At 31.0% G+C, this 18841-nt stretch overlaps 1 protein-coding gene across 3 annotated transcripts; it reads right to left on the reverse strand.

Moving 5' to 3' along the window:
- Positions 1-252: 252 nt before the first annotated feature.
- Positions 253-16976, reverse strand: LOC119682913. 3 transcript variants are annotated; one of them, XM_038096455.1, is made up of 13 exons: positions 16839-16976; positions 14498-14620; positions 8284-8382; positions 7939-8139; positions 4070-4181; positions 3980-4015; positions 3547-3917; positions 1864-2410; positions 1657-1768; positions 1450-1595; positions 1183-1383; positions 915-1105; positions 253-862 (listed from the first exon to the last, which is right to left on the reverse strand). In XM_038096455.1, exons 2-13 carry the CDS (start codon positions 14612-14614, stop codon positions 452-454), a joined length of 2544 nt encoding a protein of 847 aa, XP_037952383.1. In that variant the 5' UTR covers positions 14615-14620; positions 16839-16976; the 3' UTR covers positions 253-451. The 3 variants fall into 3 exon arrangements, with proteins under 3 accessions (XP_037952383.1, XP_037952384.1, XP_037952385.1); XM_038096456.1 differs by lacking the exon at positions 16839-16976 and adding an exon at positions 16128-16221; XM_038096457.1 differs by lacking the exon at positions 16839-16976 and having other exon boundaries at positions 1864-2380; positions 14498-14614.
- Positions 16977-18841: the final 1865 nt, after the last annotated feature.

Consider the following 18841-nt stretch of genomic DNA (forward strand, 5'->3'; position numbering starts at 1 on the left):
AAACTTGTCGAAATCATCGGATCGTGTGTATCATTTTTTGCTCAAATATATAATAGGAATTATCAAAAGAGTTTGCAATGAAACTATTTGCAAAATTTAAAAATTACTTGAAAATTATGTCATAATCTTATGTCGTACGTTTTTAAAGAGAACTATGATGTACTATTTAATAAAATAATTAAAGAGAAAGATAATAAATTGTTAAACTCTTCAGAACTGATTTAAATTTATATTGCAATAAAAAATAATGTATAATTTTACTCTTCTACTCTCTTCTCTTCTATTTCCATTTCATCAACCCACTTTTTAGATATTATTTTAAATGTGGTTGTGCAATCTTCTTCAATCTCGATATTAGTAGGTAATAAACTCTATACTAATTTATAAATGTCATATAAAATATAATAAGACATATGCTTAGTAAAATTTTAATTCAATTTATAAAAATTTTCTATCTCACTTGTGGAGGGTCCGGCAACCCTTTGGTTAATGTACGGAAATCAGCATAAGCACCCGGCGCTTCTTCTTGCGGTCGGCCTGGTGTTGGTTGTCCTCCTGGAGCACGTAAGTGTTTTGCTCGTACAGTAACACGATATTGTGTACTTGGTGATAACCCTGTGATGGTATGTCGATAAACTCCCGGCTTTACGGTACGTACTTCAACATTATTTACACAAACGACATGTTGGTGGTTCGAATTTGCCGGCAGCCATGATATAACTGCTGATGAGCACGTAATATGAGATGCACGTACAGCAGACGGCCCCAAATGCGCAGTATCACGACCAATGATCATAGTACAAGCTGCATCACGTGATGTTTGACGATTCTGTGTTACACTTCTTACACTTATTCGATGTGGCTAAAAACAAGACTTTTAATCTCTATACTTAAATAGCATTACATTTACAAACCCTATTGGAATCGACACCTTCAATTAGTGCTCGTGTTCTCTCATTAGCTTTAACCGTAACCTTCAAAACTCCGTCTACATAAACATGATAGCTATCGATTAAATTATATCCAACTGGCTCAGGTGGTGACCAGCCGATCAAAACACTCTTATTAAGTTGACGCTCTAGAGTCAAATGTTTTGGCGCTGGAACTATTAAAATAATATTTTAAAAAAATTTTAATGAAAAATATAAATTTTTAGATGAAAATGCTACAAAACAAACAAACCATTATCACTTATATCATCTTGATCATGTTCAAGATCTGTGTGTGTCTCACTCAGTCGAGCTAAATCTTCATGAGTATGCGTAAGTAATGGATTATGTGGAGGTAACGAAGGTAAAGATGTAGTATCACATTGCATAGAACCATCTTCGGCATCTCGTAGTGTAGACAATACTGCCTGATGGAATTCTAAAAGATCATCACCTGAAACATAAAAAAGTTGCAAGGCATAGTAAGGTTTTATTTACAAGTATATAAACAATATTTTACCAATCAAACGCTGAACAAAAGATGCTGGTACTAAACCACGTCTGCCATCTAAAAGTTCGGCATCAAGATAACCGCCTTGTGGTTCTCCACTGGTCCACACCAGTAAATAATCACCAGCACACAAGGACAGTTCTCCTTCTGCTTCTCTATTAATATCAAATATAAAAATAATTTTTTACAAAATTATTGAATTCAATGTTTACTAACTCTGGAGGATCATAAGGGAATCTTGCAATAAAAACACAGCATCGACCTTTCCCTGGTATATCCAGCATATCAACTTGAGGCTCATTTGCTCCATTGAGTGCATGGCTTCTTGCTGAAAGTTATTATGATATATATTTCAAATACTTATCTTATCTTAACATAATATAATTTTATATAATTACGGATATTAGTATTGCATGATCTTACTTTCTAAATCTAATGCTCCTAACGCTAACCCACTACGATTATGTAATATAGATGCATTCATACTATCCGTAAAATCGTCTAGTGCCCAACTTGATGGAGGAATTGGTGAGCAAGGAGAACTTCGATTACCATAACGTGCGAGCGGCAATTCAATCTCATCTAGCATTTTCATTTTTGAAACATTACGTAAAGCAACAGTTGAAAACGGATACGAGGGACCTGAACCCACTTCTATAAATGGAGGAGCATATGCGTTAGGCAGTCCACCTGAAAGAGTGCCGACGGTAGTTCCTAGGCCATATAATGATGATCCTGTTACGCCGCTTAGGCCAGATAGACCGGTGCCAAGCAGTGAATTTGAGTCAAGCACATTCCCAATAGTAGGATGCGTCATAGAAGAACCAAGTGGAGGCACAACTGCTGTTCCTGTACCACCACTTAGTCCAAGTGCTGAATAACTGTTGGTACCAGTTGGTATATTATGAGAGTTCAGTGATAATATTGGCATAGTTGTACTCTGCAAATTGTACAGTTGTATTGTTCCACGCTTTTTATTGTTTTTGTTATTATGTAATTTATTTGTTTTTTTTTATGTAATATATTTAATCACAATTCAAACGTGAAATACATTTAAATACATTTAAATACATTTTATATTGAACATATGCACACGAATCAGTTAAAATGTGATATTTTTATATAGAAAAAGAGGCAACAGCACATAAAAGAAGAGAAAAATTAAAATTTCGACTTAGTTTTGAAAAATTTTCACCATTAATGATATTTTAAATGTGTGTATGAAATGATGAGAGAGGAAAAGGCATATAAGTAAACCATCAACAAACATTTAAAAAAGAAATATATTTTATTCATAAATATATTTTTATCCATTAAAGGCTCAAATTGTTAGTTTAAATAAAATAATACTGTAATAATTCATTTAATTTTATCAATTCATTTAAAATATTTTATTTAAAATCCATAAATATGCCTTAAATGTGATATTCCCAAAATAATTTAGGCACACTACAATTAACTTTAATCATTTAATCAGATGCGCTGACGTGAAGAAGTCAGATTAAGCTCGGTTGGATAAAAGTTCGTATTTCTCGCCAGATGAATAAGACCAGAACTTGCAAAATGTCTTATAAATATATATATCAAATTCATATATTAAAAATAAATATAATAAAGTTAAATATTTTAACTTAAAAAATGTATCTTGTCAGAATCATAATGTTTACTCATAAACATACACATAGAAAGCTTTATATAGTCCGGAAACTTTAAAAAGTTTTAAACACATGTTCATTGAAACACTTGAAATAAATATTACAAATGTTCAAGTTCATATTAATTGAAATATGTAATGGGATATCGAGTATGTGTCTTTAATTTCACTCCTTTATGGACTATACTATACACATATATTTAGGAAATAAATATTATTCACTTTATTCTTATAAAAATTAAATGTATGTATTTTAGAGTGTGTACACATCATGATCTGAAATCCATAATAATATACTTGTATATAAGATTCGGAAACTATGATCTAACACAATAAAAACGTTCAAATAAAAATAGTTTTAATCATTTTCAAACATGTAAACCTGCCAACTTTAGTTTTTTATTTGTATGTGAATTAATGTGGTCTTAAAGATATTATTGAAAATATTTTACCTGACTTAGTGCTGATGGCATCGTATGATTCATAATATTCATCGGTAATGGTTGGATGCCTGCTATCCCACTAGACCCACTTAGTAGTTTCTCCACTGTAGTACCGCCACTGCCCACAGCAGTTGCTGTACAGCCGCCTGCATACGAAGATGTGTTTATAGATTGTATGGCGTGACTACTAAGACTAGACGATATGCCACCAATTGAACTTGGTACTAAAGTCGATATGGATGTAAGTCCAGTAGGAGCAATCCCGCTTGTTCCTGCACCGATTCCAGAAACACTAGAAACTCCTCCAGCCCCATTTGAAAGTCCAGCATGTGATATACCGCCGTATCCTGTAAGTGTTGAACTTGTTGTACCACTAAAAACTGTTGAATAGAATGAAGAATAAATAATGTGTTAATCACCTCAAATAAATTATAAGAGTTACCTGCACGTTTATAACGGTTCAGTTCTTCTTCAAGTTCTGTATAAAAATTTTGATTTAAAATTATATTGTTTATTAAAAGATTTCCCTTACCATTCTTTGATATGGTTTTAAATTCGCTATTGCATGTATTCAATATGGAACTATTTTGCATTCCTGTACTAGATGTCCTGGGCTGTTCCAGTTCTGCAAGAACTCGATTATCCTTAGAAGATTTTAGAAAATTTAAAATAATTACAAAATTCTAAAAAATATTTTATAGAATTGAAAAATAAGAATTAATAAGAAAAATTAAAAAAAAAAAATTTATTTGTAATTCTTTTTGACATACATAATACCGAAACCCTCATAATAATAATTAAATTAATGGCTCGGCTCGATCACTTGTACCATTGTACCGTTTAGTTTTACACTTTTGGTGTGTTGTTGTTATTAACCTTGTAAATGCATGTATTTTGTTTGTGTTCTTAAAGCGCGGTGCAGACTATCATACTGGTGTGTCATACGAGTGAGAAAAACGTTGTATGATACACAGGTATGATAGTCTGCACCTTTCACAACATGTTGGCGTGCTCACCAAAATTTTGGTGAGCAGCTCTCGCTGCTTATTTAATATTATTAAAATTACACTTATATATTTATGTTAAATATTTAATTGTATTTTAGTTAAAAAAAACATAAATTTTTATATAAAATTCTTATAAAAAATTAATATACAATTAAATATTTTATGTAATATATTAAATATTTTATTTAATTTATTAAATATATCATTTAATTTTATTTTAATTTACAAACGATGACTATAAGTAATTTGTTATTTAAAAAAACATCTAAATTTAAACATGTATATTTTATATATGCCGCGTCTTTTTTTTGGGATCTTTATATTCACAGCTTTGGACATCCCACAAACAGCGATTATTTTTGTTAACATTCGATGAAGGTATCTAAAAATATTTTATCTGCAGCCATATTCATTTTTTGTAGGTTTATTGGTTTATTAATATTAATACTAAATAATATCTAAAGTAAAAAGGTCATTAAGTACAGTAGTTAAAATGAAAAGATCAGTAAAGAACCGCAGTGAATTTCATTCACTACCTGTAAAATGTCTTAAGAAATTTTCCATAAATAGACCATACAAATGATAAAAGAATGTACATATTTTCATTGTTTTTCAAGAAATTTGATCATTTCCATATTTTTGTTAGTTCAAAGTTATTAATATTTAAAATTCTTTTATTTTAATAACAAGTTTTAACAAAGAAAAGCATATTTAGAATACAGAGTATTGTATCTTAAATTTAGGTTATTAATTAATTGTTATTACGACCAATTTTGTATGTTTTTTAATTACTGGGCTTACCATAGATCGTTATTTAGAATTTAACGATGTTTATATTTAGATGTTTTTTTAAATAACAAATTACTTAAACTTATACTTATAGTCATCGTTCATAAATTAAAATAAAATTAAATAAAAATTTAATAAATGAAATAAAATATTTAATATATTACATAAAATATTTACATATTATACCATAAGAAATATTGTAATTGTAATATTGAATTTTTATAAGAATTTTGATAAAAAAATTGTATGTTTTTTTTAACTACAAATACAGATTAAACAGTTTAATCACAAATTTATAAGTGTAATTTTAATAATAATGCCCGAATAGTCATGAAGTGAGATGAATAACTAATAATAATAATAATAATGATAATAAATAAAATAATAATAATAATATATAATAATAATAATAATAATAATAATAATAATAATAATAATAATAATAATAATAATAATAATAATAATAATAAATATACTATATGGATAACCTAAAATCCATAAAGAAAATATGCCACTTAGACCTATATGCTCATCTATAAATTCACCTTCATACAAACTGTGTCAATTTATGACACATTCTTAAAAATTTAACAAAAAAATCAAACTACAGTATTAAAGACGCACTTGAATTTAAACAAAAAATTAACAATACCTATATTTATGATGATGAGAAAATGATATCATTTGATGTCGTATCTCTATTTCCCAGCATACCACTAGATTTAGCGGTAAAACTTTTAGAAACTAAATGGAACGAAATAAGACAATTTACAAAAATAAAAAAATCGTTGTTTTTTGAAATACTAAATTTTTGTCTCACAGACAACAACTACTTTATGGGTTCTTCAGCGTCACCAATTATTGCAGATATTGTAATGGAGGAACTACTAGACCAATGCATGGAAAGAATGGAAATAAAATTGAGGCTTTTAACTAAATATGTAGACGACCTCTTTGGGATTGTAAGAATAGATAGCATCAATGATACTTTAAAAATTTTCAATGACTTACACAAAAGTATCAAATTCACCATAGAAGAAGAAAAACATAACCAATTACCATATTTGGACATTCATTTATTACGATATAATAATCGTATAATGACAATATGGTATCAAAAACCAACAGCCTCTGGACGAATTATAAACTTCAATTCAAAACACCCCCACCATGTAATAAGTAACACAGCCAAAAATATGGCTATAAGAGCATTAGAGTTAAGTGACACAATTTTCCACAAAGAGGTAAGAAATAATATCAAAATGGTTTTATAAAATTACATATAAGACGCATAACACAATGAAGGCGCTGTTTTCGAACACCAAATCTAAAATAAATACTTTGGATAGACACAATGTGATTTATCAAACTAAATGTAAAGGTGATGGATCCAACATATGCAACCAAGTATATGTTGGTACAACAAAAAACAAGTTAAAGACACGCATAGCTGGACATAAACACAGTGTCAAATATAAAAATAATATTGACTCAAAAACGACACTGGCATCACATTGTATTACATCAAAACATGAGCCAGACCTTGATAACATAAAGGTGTTACACCATGAAAATAATCAACAAAAACGCTTTTTTTAGAGATTTTTTTTGATTTTTTTATAATTCTTATAGTCAAAGTATTGTATATTTTCCAAATACATATGTATGTTTCATGTTTCAATGTAAATGTAATTTATTATTGTTTCTATGTAATGAATTCCTTAATATTAATTACAATGTATTTATATGTATAGTTCCCCGATGATAACTATAGGTTATAGTCGAAATATTAGACAATAAAAATCTTATAAAACTAAATAATAAATTTTTTTTAAAAAAAGATCATTATTTAATAACTGACCAATTAGCCCGTGAAATAATTATTTTAAAAAATAATAAATACATTAATAATAAAATAATAAAAAACGTATTAAATTTATATTACAATTCTACATATATCGCCTATATTGTAAGGTAAAAATACTCTCGTATGACGTGTGAATCGTTTAGGGTGACAGACTATCATACACAACACGTTGGCGAGAGCTGCTTACCAAAATTTTGGTGAGCACACCAACATGTTGGTGAGAGGTGCAGACTATCATACCTGTGTGTCATACAACGTTTTTCTCTCTCGTATGAAATACCAGTATGATAGTCTACACCGCGCTTAAAAGAAATTTGAGCAAGAGAGAGCGCAACTTGTGTGACACACCAGTATGATAGTCTGCACCGCGCTTAAATATTATGTATGCATCAAATTAGGGGTTGTTTTAGTAGGAAATTATATGCACAGTACACAACAATAGGCAAATTCTTGTCGCTAACGACGTAATACCCATAAATAATATATAAATCGGTGGCATCGTTTTTATGTCGAATGTCAGTGTTTATGAGTATCATATGAGAAAGTTAAATAAAAGAAAATCTTTGGTATATGTCGTCATAAGTGCTATCAGCTGGAATTATTAATCAGGTGGAGTTGAATATACGAAAAATAGAATCAGAATACATATAAACAAAACACAGTCAATGATTCGAGTGTTGAGTAGTCATTGCAGTTCTCTGGTACATACATATAATCAAATGTTCATATATAAAATACCTGTTCAATTTTTGCCATTATTATCTCAATCTCTGAACCGTGCTCTTGATGGCTGATTGTCGGCGCCCATGTCACTGTGGAACTTGTACCGGATAGTCCAGTTGCACTTGAAGCAACTCCAGCAGACCGAGCTGCTTTAGCTTTTAAAGCTGCAGTCAGTTCAATTTGTAACTCCTCACAGCGAACGTTTTCTAAAGCAGCCTTTAGAGATATATTAATATTACATTTCATTTTTCATACAATGTCTCGATAGTAAGATTCAATTTTTTTTATTGTTATTTACATAACAATTGTAATGTTGTTATATATAGTTTATTTTTAGTTACATTAGCCATACAAACTTACTTTTTTTTCCAGCTCCCTTGAACGAGACTGTAAATTTTCTATTGCTTCAGTGTCAGGTCGTCCACTACTATTCAAGTTTCTTATTTGGGCCAAAGTTTCCTAATATAAATTTTATAAATTTAAAAAAAATATATATAAATTATTTTTATTATATGGTAATAACCAAAATTACTTCATTTTTTAATAGCATGCCGCAGTTTAATAAGACCATTTGAAATTTGAAAAATCTTCCATATAGTTTTCATATTATACAACAATAAAGCATTTCTAGAATGTATACTATGCAGTACATATAAATTATTATCAATAACCACACCATTCTTAAAATGGAAACAATATTAAACGAAATGAAAGGTGCACCTTAAAATTTATGCTAATTTCGTTTGGTATAGAAAATTTCGAATGGTATAGAAAATTTATATAAAGCTGCTACAGGGTTTATAGACTTTGAACGCCGAGGGGTAATCCCACCAGAAGTTTAAGCATCCATATTATAAAAACTGAGATTTTTGCACAGAGTAATAATTTTGCAATCAAACTTTGATGATTTTTAACTTCAACATATTCAAATGATTAGTTACACTTGAGAATTCGTTTTTTATTTGACAAATAACAGATTATGGTAGTGCTGTAATCAAAGTAGCATTACATACTACAATGTTATTACTATAAATAGAAGAAGAATGCAATCATACTGCCGTTTATGATGAAGTAATATATGATTTATAGAACACCAATACATTATATGATTTAAGAGATTTTATAGTCGCCAGTAATTCAAAATCTGCTTATTCTAGCTCTGCCTTCTCACAAACTTCTTTCGTTTATGTCTCATTTCTTTCCCTAAAAAACCTACAAGTTCAAATTAGAGTAAATGCCCTCTCAAATTGTTTGTATAATGATTCTTAAATTATTTGTTAAGCACAAATACAATCCCCCTACGTGGTAAGCACCTTGGCGTGTCGATCTGGCTTGTAGGTACAACAAAGAACTACCAGTAGTTGTGGTGTCCTGTAGTTTATGTGTATGCATGTGTGTCTTTGTTTCCTTGTGTGTTTTTATGTATGCATGTGTGTTTTTATGTATGCATGTATGTTTTTAGAGTGAAAGTAATTGTGAAGGTTCACTAGGTGTCAAGATCGTCCATACATGGTGTAGAGCCACATATTATGGCGGATCTAGAGAGGAAAACTCGATAAAACCCGCAATGCTTCGGACGACCTTCCCCTCCCCTTCACTCGTGAGAGCATTTATGGAATCTTTCAAAAAAATCAATAATCAAAAAACAAACACGGAACCAGTTCCGAAGACGAGCTCCTGGCATGAAGTCAAGAAAACGAGCGAGTGGAAACCGCCTTACCAATCAATGTAGGCAGTAGCAGCCGCACTGCTCCTACTTCATCTATAACAGGAAAATAAGCAGACAAGCGTGCCACAGTGCGCCTGCTGAAAAACCAAAAAAGTCTGAGGCAAAGATCAGACGTCAAAGGTGCCGGAAGGCTATGTTCATTCTTGGCAAGATTGCTAAAAATGAAGCTGAAGGTACAGAACAGGCGTTTGAGCGCACAGACAAAATACGATACCTAAAGGTGGTGGATGAGTACAAGGAATATCAGGCCACCCTATCGAAATCCGCAAAGGTGATGAAGAGGGATCGGTCTCAGGACGAGACGACCCATACTTCAAGAAGCAAGGTTGTGAAAGCAACTCCTAACAGCAAACCGACAACGAGCCAGAAAAGGGCGTATAGCGATATAGCAAGGGATGAGCTACAGGTGGCGCTCATTAATGATATTATCGGCAATGGAAAAAAGGTGCTGGAAAAATGGGGTGAGATTGAACCCAAGTTGGCTAAAATGGTGATGGAACACATTTTACCAAATCTAGACTTTGACTCATCGCTGGCTTTGACTCATCAGAAAGCCATGGCTGCAGTGTCTTCAAATGCGATGACCAGCTATCCAAGGCATTTCTTGACAACTGCATTGCTAAGATAAGTGATGCATGGGAAGGTTTAAGACTTAAACTTATCCCAGCCAACGAAATCCCAAGAAGACCAAGAAACCGCATTTGGCTGCCAAATATGAAAATTTAGTACAGGAAAGTACTCCAACTGCTGCAACGACAGAATCAAAATGTGCCAATGAATGACTGGGTAGTCATCAAGGATGAGGGTAATCAAAAAAACAACATGACGCTTCTTCTGGAATCTGTGAAGCCACTAGAAGAAATGGACTGTAAGCTAAGGTTTGGAGTACGGTACACAAAAGTCAAGATCTTTTGCCCAACAGGCAAAGATAATGAAGGTAAGGAGTTAGAGGGTGCTAACAAATTGCTTGACGACATGATGCTTCAGAAAGAAGCTTCAGAAACTTCGTAAGCCTGCTCAAATGCTGAAAGCAGCATAAATCAATCTTTAGCATTCGAAAATCACCTCGGATAATTTCGCCATTTTTCTAGTCGAGGAGGATGTCGACGTCGGCATCGTGCAAGAGCCATGGATCAGAGGTAAGAACGTCATTTGGCTAATGCTGAAGAACTACCGTATAACAATCTGTATATAAGGAACAAAGGTAAGCCAAGATTAAATATCCTAGTTAAAAAATGTATTAATGCCTTTTTATGTCCACAGTATAGTGATAATGATCTGACAGCTGTAAGGATTGAACTGCCAGGTGGACAAAATTTTATTGTCGCTTCTGCCTACATGGCGCATGATAGAAATGCTCCTCCGAAAGAGGTAGTCGCGGTAGTACACAGAAATTCATCAAAAGATACTCCCACGCTAATTGGATGTGACGCCAATGCCATGCATTCGTTTTGGGGCAGTTCGGAAACCAATGACAGGAGTGAGTACCTCTTTGATTTTATTAACAACTCAAATCTTTTAATTTGTAATAGAGGTAAAACTCCTACTTTTACTTTTCTCAGTTTACAGGGGTTTGATGGATGGGAAGAAGTGCTAGATATAACACTTCTATCCGAAAATCCAGATGTTGTAGTTAGTAATTGGAAGATATCTGACAAGGAATCCTTGGATCATAGTTGGATTGTCTTCAACTTAAGCATTAAACCAAATCATGCAATCACCTTGAGAAACCCGAAGAAGATAAAATGGGACATTTTTACAAGGGTAACTAAGATGGAACTTAATAAAGTAAAACAAATTTGATTGATTCTACTAGTGACCTAGACGAGAGGATATATAATCTTGAGGCACCTTTTAATATAGGTTACAAGAAATCTCCTCCAATAAATAGAAGTAAAAAAATCTTTTCCGCCTTAGTGGAACTCAGAATTTAGTGATCTCAGGTCGAAAACATGAAAACAGTTTAATGCAACCTACAAGAACAATATTCGTCCTTTGCTAGGCTCAACAATGTTCTATCAAAAAAAAAGTGCAAATCCTTCTTATCTTAAGAAAGAGGACGGCACATGGACTGAAACCTCTGCTGAGACACTAAGACTACTATTAAATACTCATTTCCCAAACTGTGAAGATGATGCTAGTAAAAATGGTTCGATCTCCTTAGCAAGCACACCATCGCAGATGGCTGAAGCAATAGTCACAGCGGAAAAAATTAGGTATTCAATCAACAGTTTCTGTCCCTATAAATCGCCAGGTTTGGACGGTATTTCTCCAATCATGTTGCAAAAACTGTAAGACTTAGTGGTTTCATAGTTAGGGGTAATTTACAAAGCGTGTCTTAAATATAGTTATGTACCACTTATTTGGAGGCAGGTTGAAATCGCCTTTATACCCAAGGTAGGCAAAATCGGACACAATCGGACAGTTTGCCAAAGATTACAGACCGATTAGTCTAACTTCATTCTTACTAAAAGTAATGGAGAGGGTGTTAGAACCTCACCTAACACAAAAGGTAGAACACTTTCCAATCTCTAAATCCCAACATGCTTACCTCAAAGGTAGATCTACGGAAACAGCTCTACATGAGGTTATTCGTACTGTGAAAAAATCGATTTATTTTAAACAATACTAGTTGGCAACCTTTTTAGATATTAAGGGGGCTTTTAATAATGTAACCAATAAAGGTATCCATGACTTGCTTTCCAAAATAGGTTTAGAGGAAAAATTAAAAAATTGGATAGTTACTATGCTAAAAACAAGGACTATTCATTCAAAGTTAGGCAGCATAACCCAAACTAAGCACGTCAGTAGAGGTGCGCCACAAGGAGGGGTTATTTCACCGCTACTATGGCTGCTGGTCGTGAATAATATTCTTAATAATCTAGATAAAATAGGGTTGAAAGCAGTAGCGTATGCGAATGACGTGGTTATTCTAGTGTCAGGTATGTTTCCACACATAATAAGCGATATTATGGAAAGGGCCTTGGTTAATATAAGTACCTGGGCCACTAGGCATTAACCCAGGAAAAACTGAAATGATGCTGTTTACCACCAAAACCAAAATATTAACTTTCAGGTTGCCTTCACTAAACGGGCAACAATTAAAACTATCGGAAAAAGTCAAACATCTAGGAATTATGTTGGATAGTAAGCTAAACTGGAAACACAATGTTGATCTTCGTATCAAGAAAGCATTTCTAGCTTTCTATTCTTGCAATAGGATGTTTAAGAATAAATGGGGAATTCGTCCCGATATTACCCACTGGATGTACACGGTAATTTTACGTCTAATTCTCACGTATGGTGCTGTCATTTGATGGCCGGCTCTGAATAAGAACTATAATATCGATAAACTTAACAGAATTCAAAGGACGGAATGTATAGGTATCACAGGAGCTTTTAGGACGACTCCCTCGAACGCCCTAAACGTGATGCTACAACTGCTACCTATCGATCTCCACATCAAAAACATGATTTGCAATAGCGCTGTAAGACTAAAAGTAACAGGCGTCTGGTCGGAACGAACATATGGACATAGTCTGATTCTAGGTAAAGTTCCAAACTGTCTGTATAAGATGACATCGAATTATCTGAACCCGTGCATAGACTTCGAAAGGAATTTTCGGACAATATTTCCTTCAAGAAATGAATGGAAAAGGAAAAATTTCGAAGCAAACTACGATATCTCAATATATACAGATGGCTCGAAAATGAACCGTGGGGCAGGAGCAGCAATCTTCGTACCATCTGAAAACATAAATAATTCACTTAGGCTACCAAATGAGGCTACGGTTTTTCAGGCTGAAATTCTAGCAATAGAGAAGCCTGTCGGCAAATTGCAAGTCACACCGAGGACATATGTAGAAATGTAGAGAAGCAATCGATGAGCTAAATCAGTTGGCTGATATCACCCTCATCTGGGTTCCTGGACATAGGAATATCGTAGGAAACGAGAGCTGACAGTCTAGCCCGCACTGGTGCCTTTCTAGATGCGTCACTGGCGGTATCAGTTTATATTACCCTAGAGATCATCAAAAGAAGTACCTTTCTCTATTTTCTGCAACTTGCCAATAACAGATGGAAAGCATTAAGGTCATGTGCGACTTCCAGGTTAACATGGCCCACTTATAATAAAAATAAATCCTCGGAACTCATCAAAAGCGTCGCGTGAACACTGCAAGGCTTACTGCAGTTCTTACTGGTCATTTGTATGTAGGAATTCACGCAGAGAAACTGCGCATTCCCCATAACCCACAAGATCTATTAAATTACCTAAATTCGACGGGATGGATTTAGTCTCTACTCGTATATGCTAGGGTTCTTGCAAGGAATGTGGTAACAAAACGGCGAAAAATCGCTAATTGAGGTACTTGGTAGTTATCTAATGACCTATAAACTTTTTGCGATAAGGACAACTTAATTCGATTTTCGATCATTTGGTCAGCCTAACAATGGCGCTCTTCGCTTGTATATATATGTATTTTTAAAAATCATTCACAATATACGATTTCAAAAAAGTTGAGTTAAATAAGCTACCAGTGTTGTAGCTTCATATGTCATATTTAAAATAAGTGATTGTCTTTTAAAAATCTACTTACAAAAAATTACATCTCTTAAAGAATTTAACGGTAGAACCACTATGACTACACAAATCTACAACATCAAGTGAATCACTAAATATTTGCTATTATTATTAAAAATCATAAAGTTTCATATGATTTTTATTACAGTCAGAAAAATAGGGAGAAAGAAAGAAAGCTTACTTTTTAATTCATAAGAAAATTTTCCAAAAAAATTAAAATCTGAGATGATAATAATTTATTAAAATTAAAATACTTGACTTACTTGATGTGCTCGTTCTATTTCCGTACGTCTCATTTCTGCGTCTCGTAACTGCATGCTTAACGAGTCCAACATACCGTTTGATCCCGACGGTTGATGGTGTATGGCTTCGTATGGCATTTCAATCTAAATATTAAAAATTACAAATAACTATCAATATATGATGGTTATTTACTATTAAATAAATTTAATTAAATTATTATATAAAATATTCAATTTAAATTTAGAATTTATTAAAATTCACAATAAAAATGTATGCATACATAATACACATTCTTGTTTTTTTATAGGTCACACTATTACACAAGTATTTTATAAATGAACAAATTCATTACATATATATATAATTATGTACATTGCATATTTCTGTGTTTACATTAAGAAAAAATTTAATATCAAAATCACAAATATATGCAAAAATGAAAATTGAAAATTTGGTAGTTATAAAATTTTTTTTACAAATCTCAATTTTAATAAACTTAATTAGGAAGTAATTAAATTTGTACTAACTAAAATATTTTTTGTTTTTTATGGATATGTTTATCTATATTTACGCTTATAATATAAAAATAATAACATTATATGCAAACGAGATGCAAATTTAAACATTTCCGACGTGTGTATCAAAAAGAACTTGACACTAGTTGCTGTCTTACGCTTAGGGTCCTTAAGAGATAATAACAACTTATACATATATAGTGAGGAAATACATTTCTCATTCAATTACATTTCTCTTTTCAAATGAACAAGACTATACATATATTTCTTTAAATGCTAAACAACTTATTTATAAAATTTCCCCCTATTTTGTACAAACAATAACTAAGAGTACAAAATTAATTAATGCAATTTCTGAAGAAAAGTAAAATTGTGGAATTTCAGTGTTTTCATTATCTGTGAAATAACTTCATGTTTATATGATAACATATAATATTTACCCTAAATACAGACGGCTGTATGAAATGAAAAAAATGTGATAATAGTAAACTTTTTTTTACGAATTATATGCAATAATATTTTTAGAAACTTAATTATGTTCTGTAGAAACTTGACAACCCGAATTTAAGGGAAATGGCCTACATATTGCTTATTTCCACCAATACGTTTCGTGTTTTAACTGTATGGGATTCATTTTACTCTCTTAAAAACTCTTAAGAGCAATGTTGTCATATTTTGTGGAAACTTAATTATTTATAATTTTACGAAAAGTACAACTTTTAAATTATATATATACTTTAGTTTTAGTTTTTTACAAGAGATGCATAAAAACATTTAAGCGCACATAACAAAGGATGAAAATAGCTGTTTAAATAATTCTGCATAATATTGTTGCATCCTTTAAGTTATCTATAGAAAAAACCGGAGTTCAAGCAAACATGTGTAAATGCAAATGCTCCATTATGAAACTTTAAAGCTATTTTAAGATGTTGCTCAAATGCAGTCCAAGTACATATAAATATTTAATAATATTTATATGATTATGAATATTGATCGATTGAGAAACAGTATCGTTTTTTCTGCAAATTATAATGTGTGTATATATACAAATATATGTATTTTTTTAAAGAAATTCAAATATTTATTTTAACATTATTTTTTATAATAATTATTTCCTATAAATATAACCTAGTACCTTCTGCAAATGCCACAAGACTTAAACGGAAATTCTCATACTCAAACATGTTCCGTATGAATTTAATCATTTTTCAGCTTGTGAAAAAGTTCTTTACCTTCATTATTTCGGGTGAAAGGAATTCGAAGAGTTTAGAGCTTTTACTTAGATAATTAATACTGACAAATTTATTTAATTGTTAGACAATATTTATTTTATATACCTAACAAAAACCCGAATTTATAATTTTTTAGTGAATAATTAAATATGGTTTTAACAGTTTTTGTGTAATCTTTTATGCGACCAAAGAATTTTTACTTTATTATTATTTTGCTCTGTATGTCATAATTGCAAAATAAATGCACAGAATAAAATTATAAATTATTGCAAATAATAACTACTGTAATCCTTCGTTACTTCTCTCAATTCAACAACTTTATCACTTCACTTATTTGTATTCACTCACTAACTTGAATGTCACAAAATACGCGATGTCCAATACCAAAAGTACCACAAAGAGAAACGAAAATAAACGAACCCTTCAAAGGGAAGTTTGATTGGTATCGGATAGTGGGTGGATAGATGTAAGTAAAGTAAAAGTAAAAGTTTCGTTATTTCACTTCATTTGCTAATTTCATTTTGCCTAATTTGTAATCATCTTTTACAAACTATTTCATATGATTGCATTAGCTTATTGTAATAAAATACACGTATAAATTTTAATTTACTTACAATTTATTTATGCAAAATGATTAACGGCTGAAACGATAATATGCACTCACTTTTTTCATACTTTCAACATACGTTTACGTATGTGCTACTTTTACGATATGCTTTAACGGGATATTATATTTATTTTTATTGCTTATATTTACGGTTTTTCATTTTAATAAATTTTATAGAAAATTTTTGAATATATTTTCAAAAAACGTGACTAATGCTTATTTATTGAATATATAACTATATTCCATATTAAAACATATTGATTTCATTTACTTTTAATTAATCAAACAGTTAATAAGGATTTTATGTTGCAGATTTTATGTTAATATATTTATTTAATTTTTTTCTTTTCATTTTTTACATAGTGTAGAGCCGATTTTTTTTTCACTTGTATTAGATGCTTTGGCTTTTTTGCTGCGGAAACTTTTATGCAAATATTTTAAAGTCTTATTAGAATTATTCATTATCATTTGATTTCACTTTATTCATTACTTCATTTTTAGTATACTGTTAATAAAAAAAATTTTTGAAGTATATTTTTATTAGTAAAATGAAAAACAAGAAAATTGGGTCATTTTCTTTTCGCACGGTTTCAATGAGTAGCTACAATCTACTGTGCTTATACTGATTTTTCCATGTGTGAAAGAATCGATTTTTAGTGGTTAATTTTGGTTGGTCTAGGTGTAGAGAAATTTGATTCATATATAGATTTAAAACTTTGAGAGTAAACTACTAACTGTTTTACAAATAAAGATTTTTTAAAAAGTATCTCATAAAAATATAGGGTTTTTGTGTGAAGAAATTCCATATTTCCCTCTTAAATTTTATTATCTTTGACAATAAAAAGATATGTTGTTCTATATGTGGATTTTTGTAAATTATTAACTGTTTATCATCCACAAATGATAATATGGAACGATTATGAATAAATTTAATATATGATAACCACTTAAGTCTTTAGCATTAATAATATCCTTTCTTAATATGAGCATAAAGATTTAAAACCAAAATGCTGTTGATAGACCTTGTATAGGTGTATAACCTTCTTATAAGATATAAAACTCGATAATGAATAAATTGATAAAATAAAAAACGTTTGAAAACTACTTTTTAATTACTACTAGATAAAGTTGTTCATTTACACTAATAGAGCCGCTGATATTACATTTTTGTTTTGTTGAATATAAAAGCAAAAAACTAGCAAGAAAAAATGGAAGATAGATACATATGTACATGTATAAAATTAAAGTAAAAATTTTTTACATAATTTTTCATTACCATCCATATTTATTCATGTAATTTTTTTTGTTTATAGTGAAGATGATAAGAATCGGCTGATGTTTTACCAAAATTCGAAAAAATTATCAGATCAGATCTGATAACTCAGCACTATGAATTAATTTACCCAGTTACCGAATATGTTTGAATACCATTAATAAATTATTTTAATTTTAAAATATTAATGTCCAATTCTTCCAAAATTGTACTGATAATAATAAATATAATATTCCAACTAAAATATTCAAGATTATTTAAAATGTGATACAATTGAAAGTAGTAACTTAACAACGAATAGTTGTTGTAAGATTTCAAACGCTGCAACCGTCTTCTGAGATCTGCCATATTGAAAAGTTTCGTGCTTCCTCGTCCATAACCTCTTTTATCAAATTAAACTCCACATCTGCTTATTTTATTTATCACCATTTAAGACATTATAACACAATAAAACTATTCATTCGAAATATCTTGTACTTACAATCACAGCAGTTAGACTGTGAAGATCCATTGTACTTTGAAACTGATTTCGATTAACACAAAAATATTTGGTTCCTTTTTAATATTAGAGTTACTGACGACGTAGGACTCTGGTATTTTGAGTCTGGATCTTGAGAGGGCAGGACAGAAGTATAATACATTCGCAATGATGAGTTCGTCCTGTACACGAAAAAGAAGGTTTCACTGATTTCAGGCTCGATTTAAATTGAATGAATTGAATACAGCTGTAAATATCG

Source organism: Teleopsis dalmanni, chromosome 2 (assembly GCF_002237135.1).
Source record: "Teleopsis dalmanni isolate 2A chromosome 2, ASM223713v2, whole genome shotgun sequence".
In the NCBI taxonomy this organism is placed as follows: domain Eukaryota; kingdom Metazoa; phylum Arthropoda; class Insecta; order Diptera; family Diopsidae; genus Teleopsis; species Teleopsis dalmanni.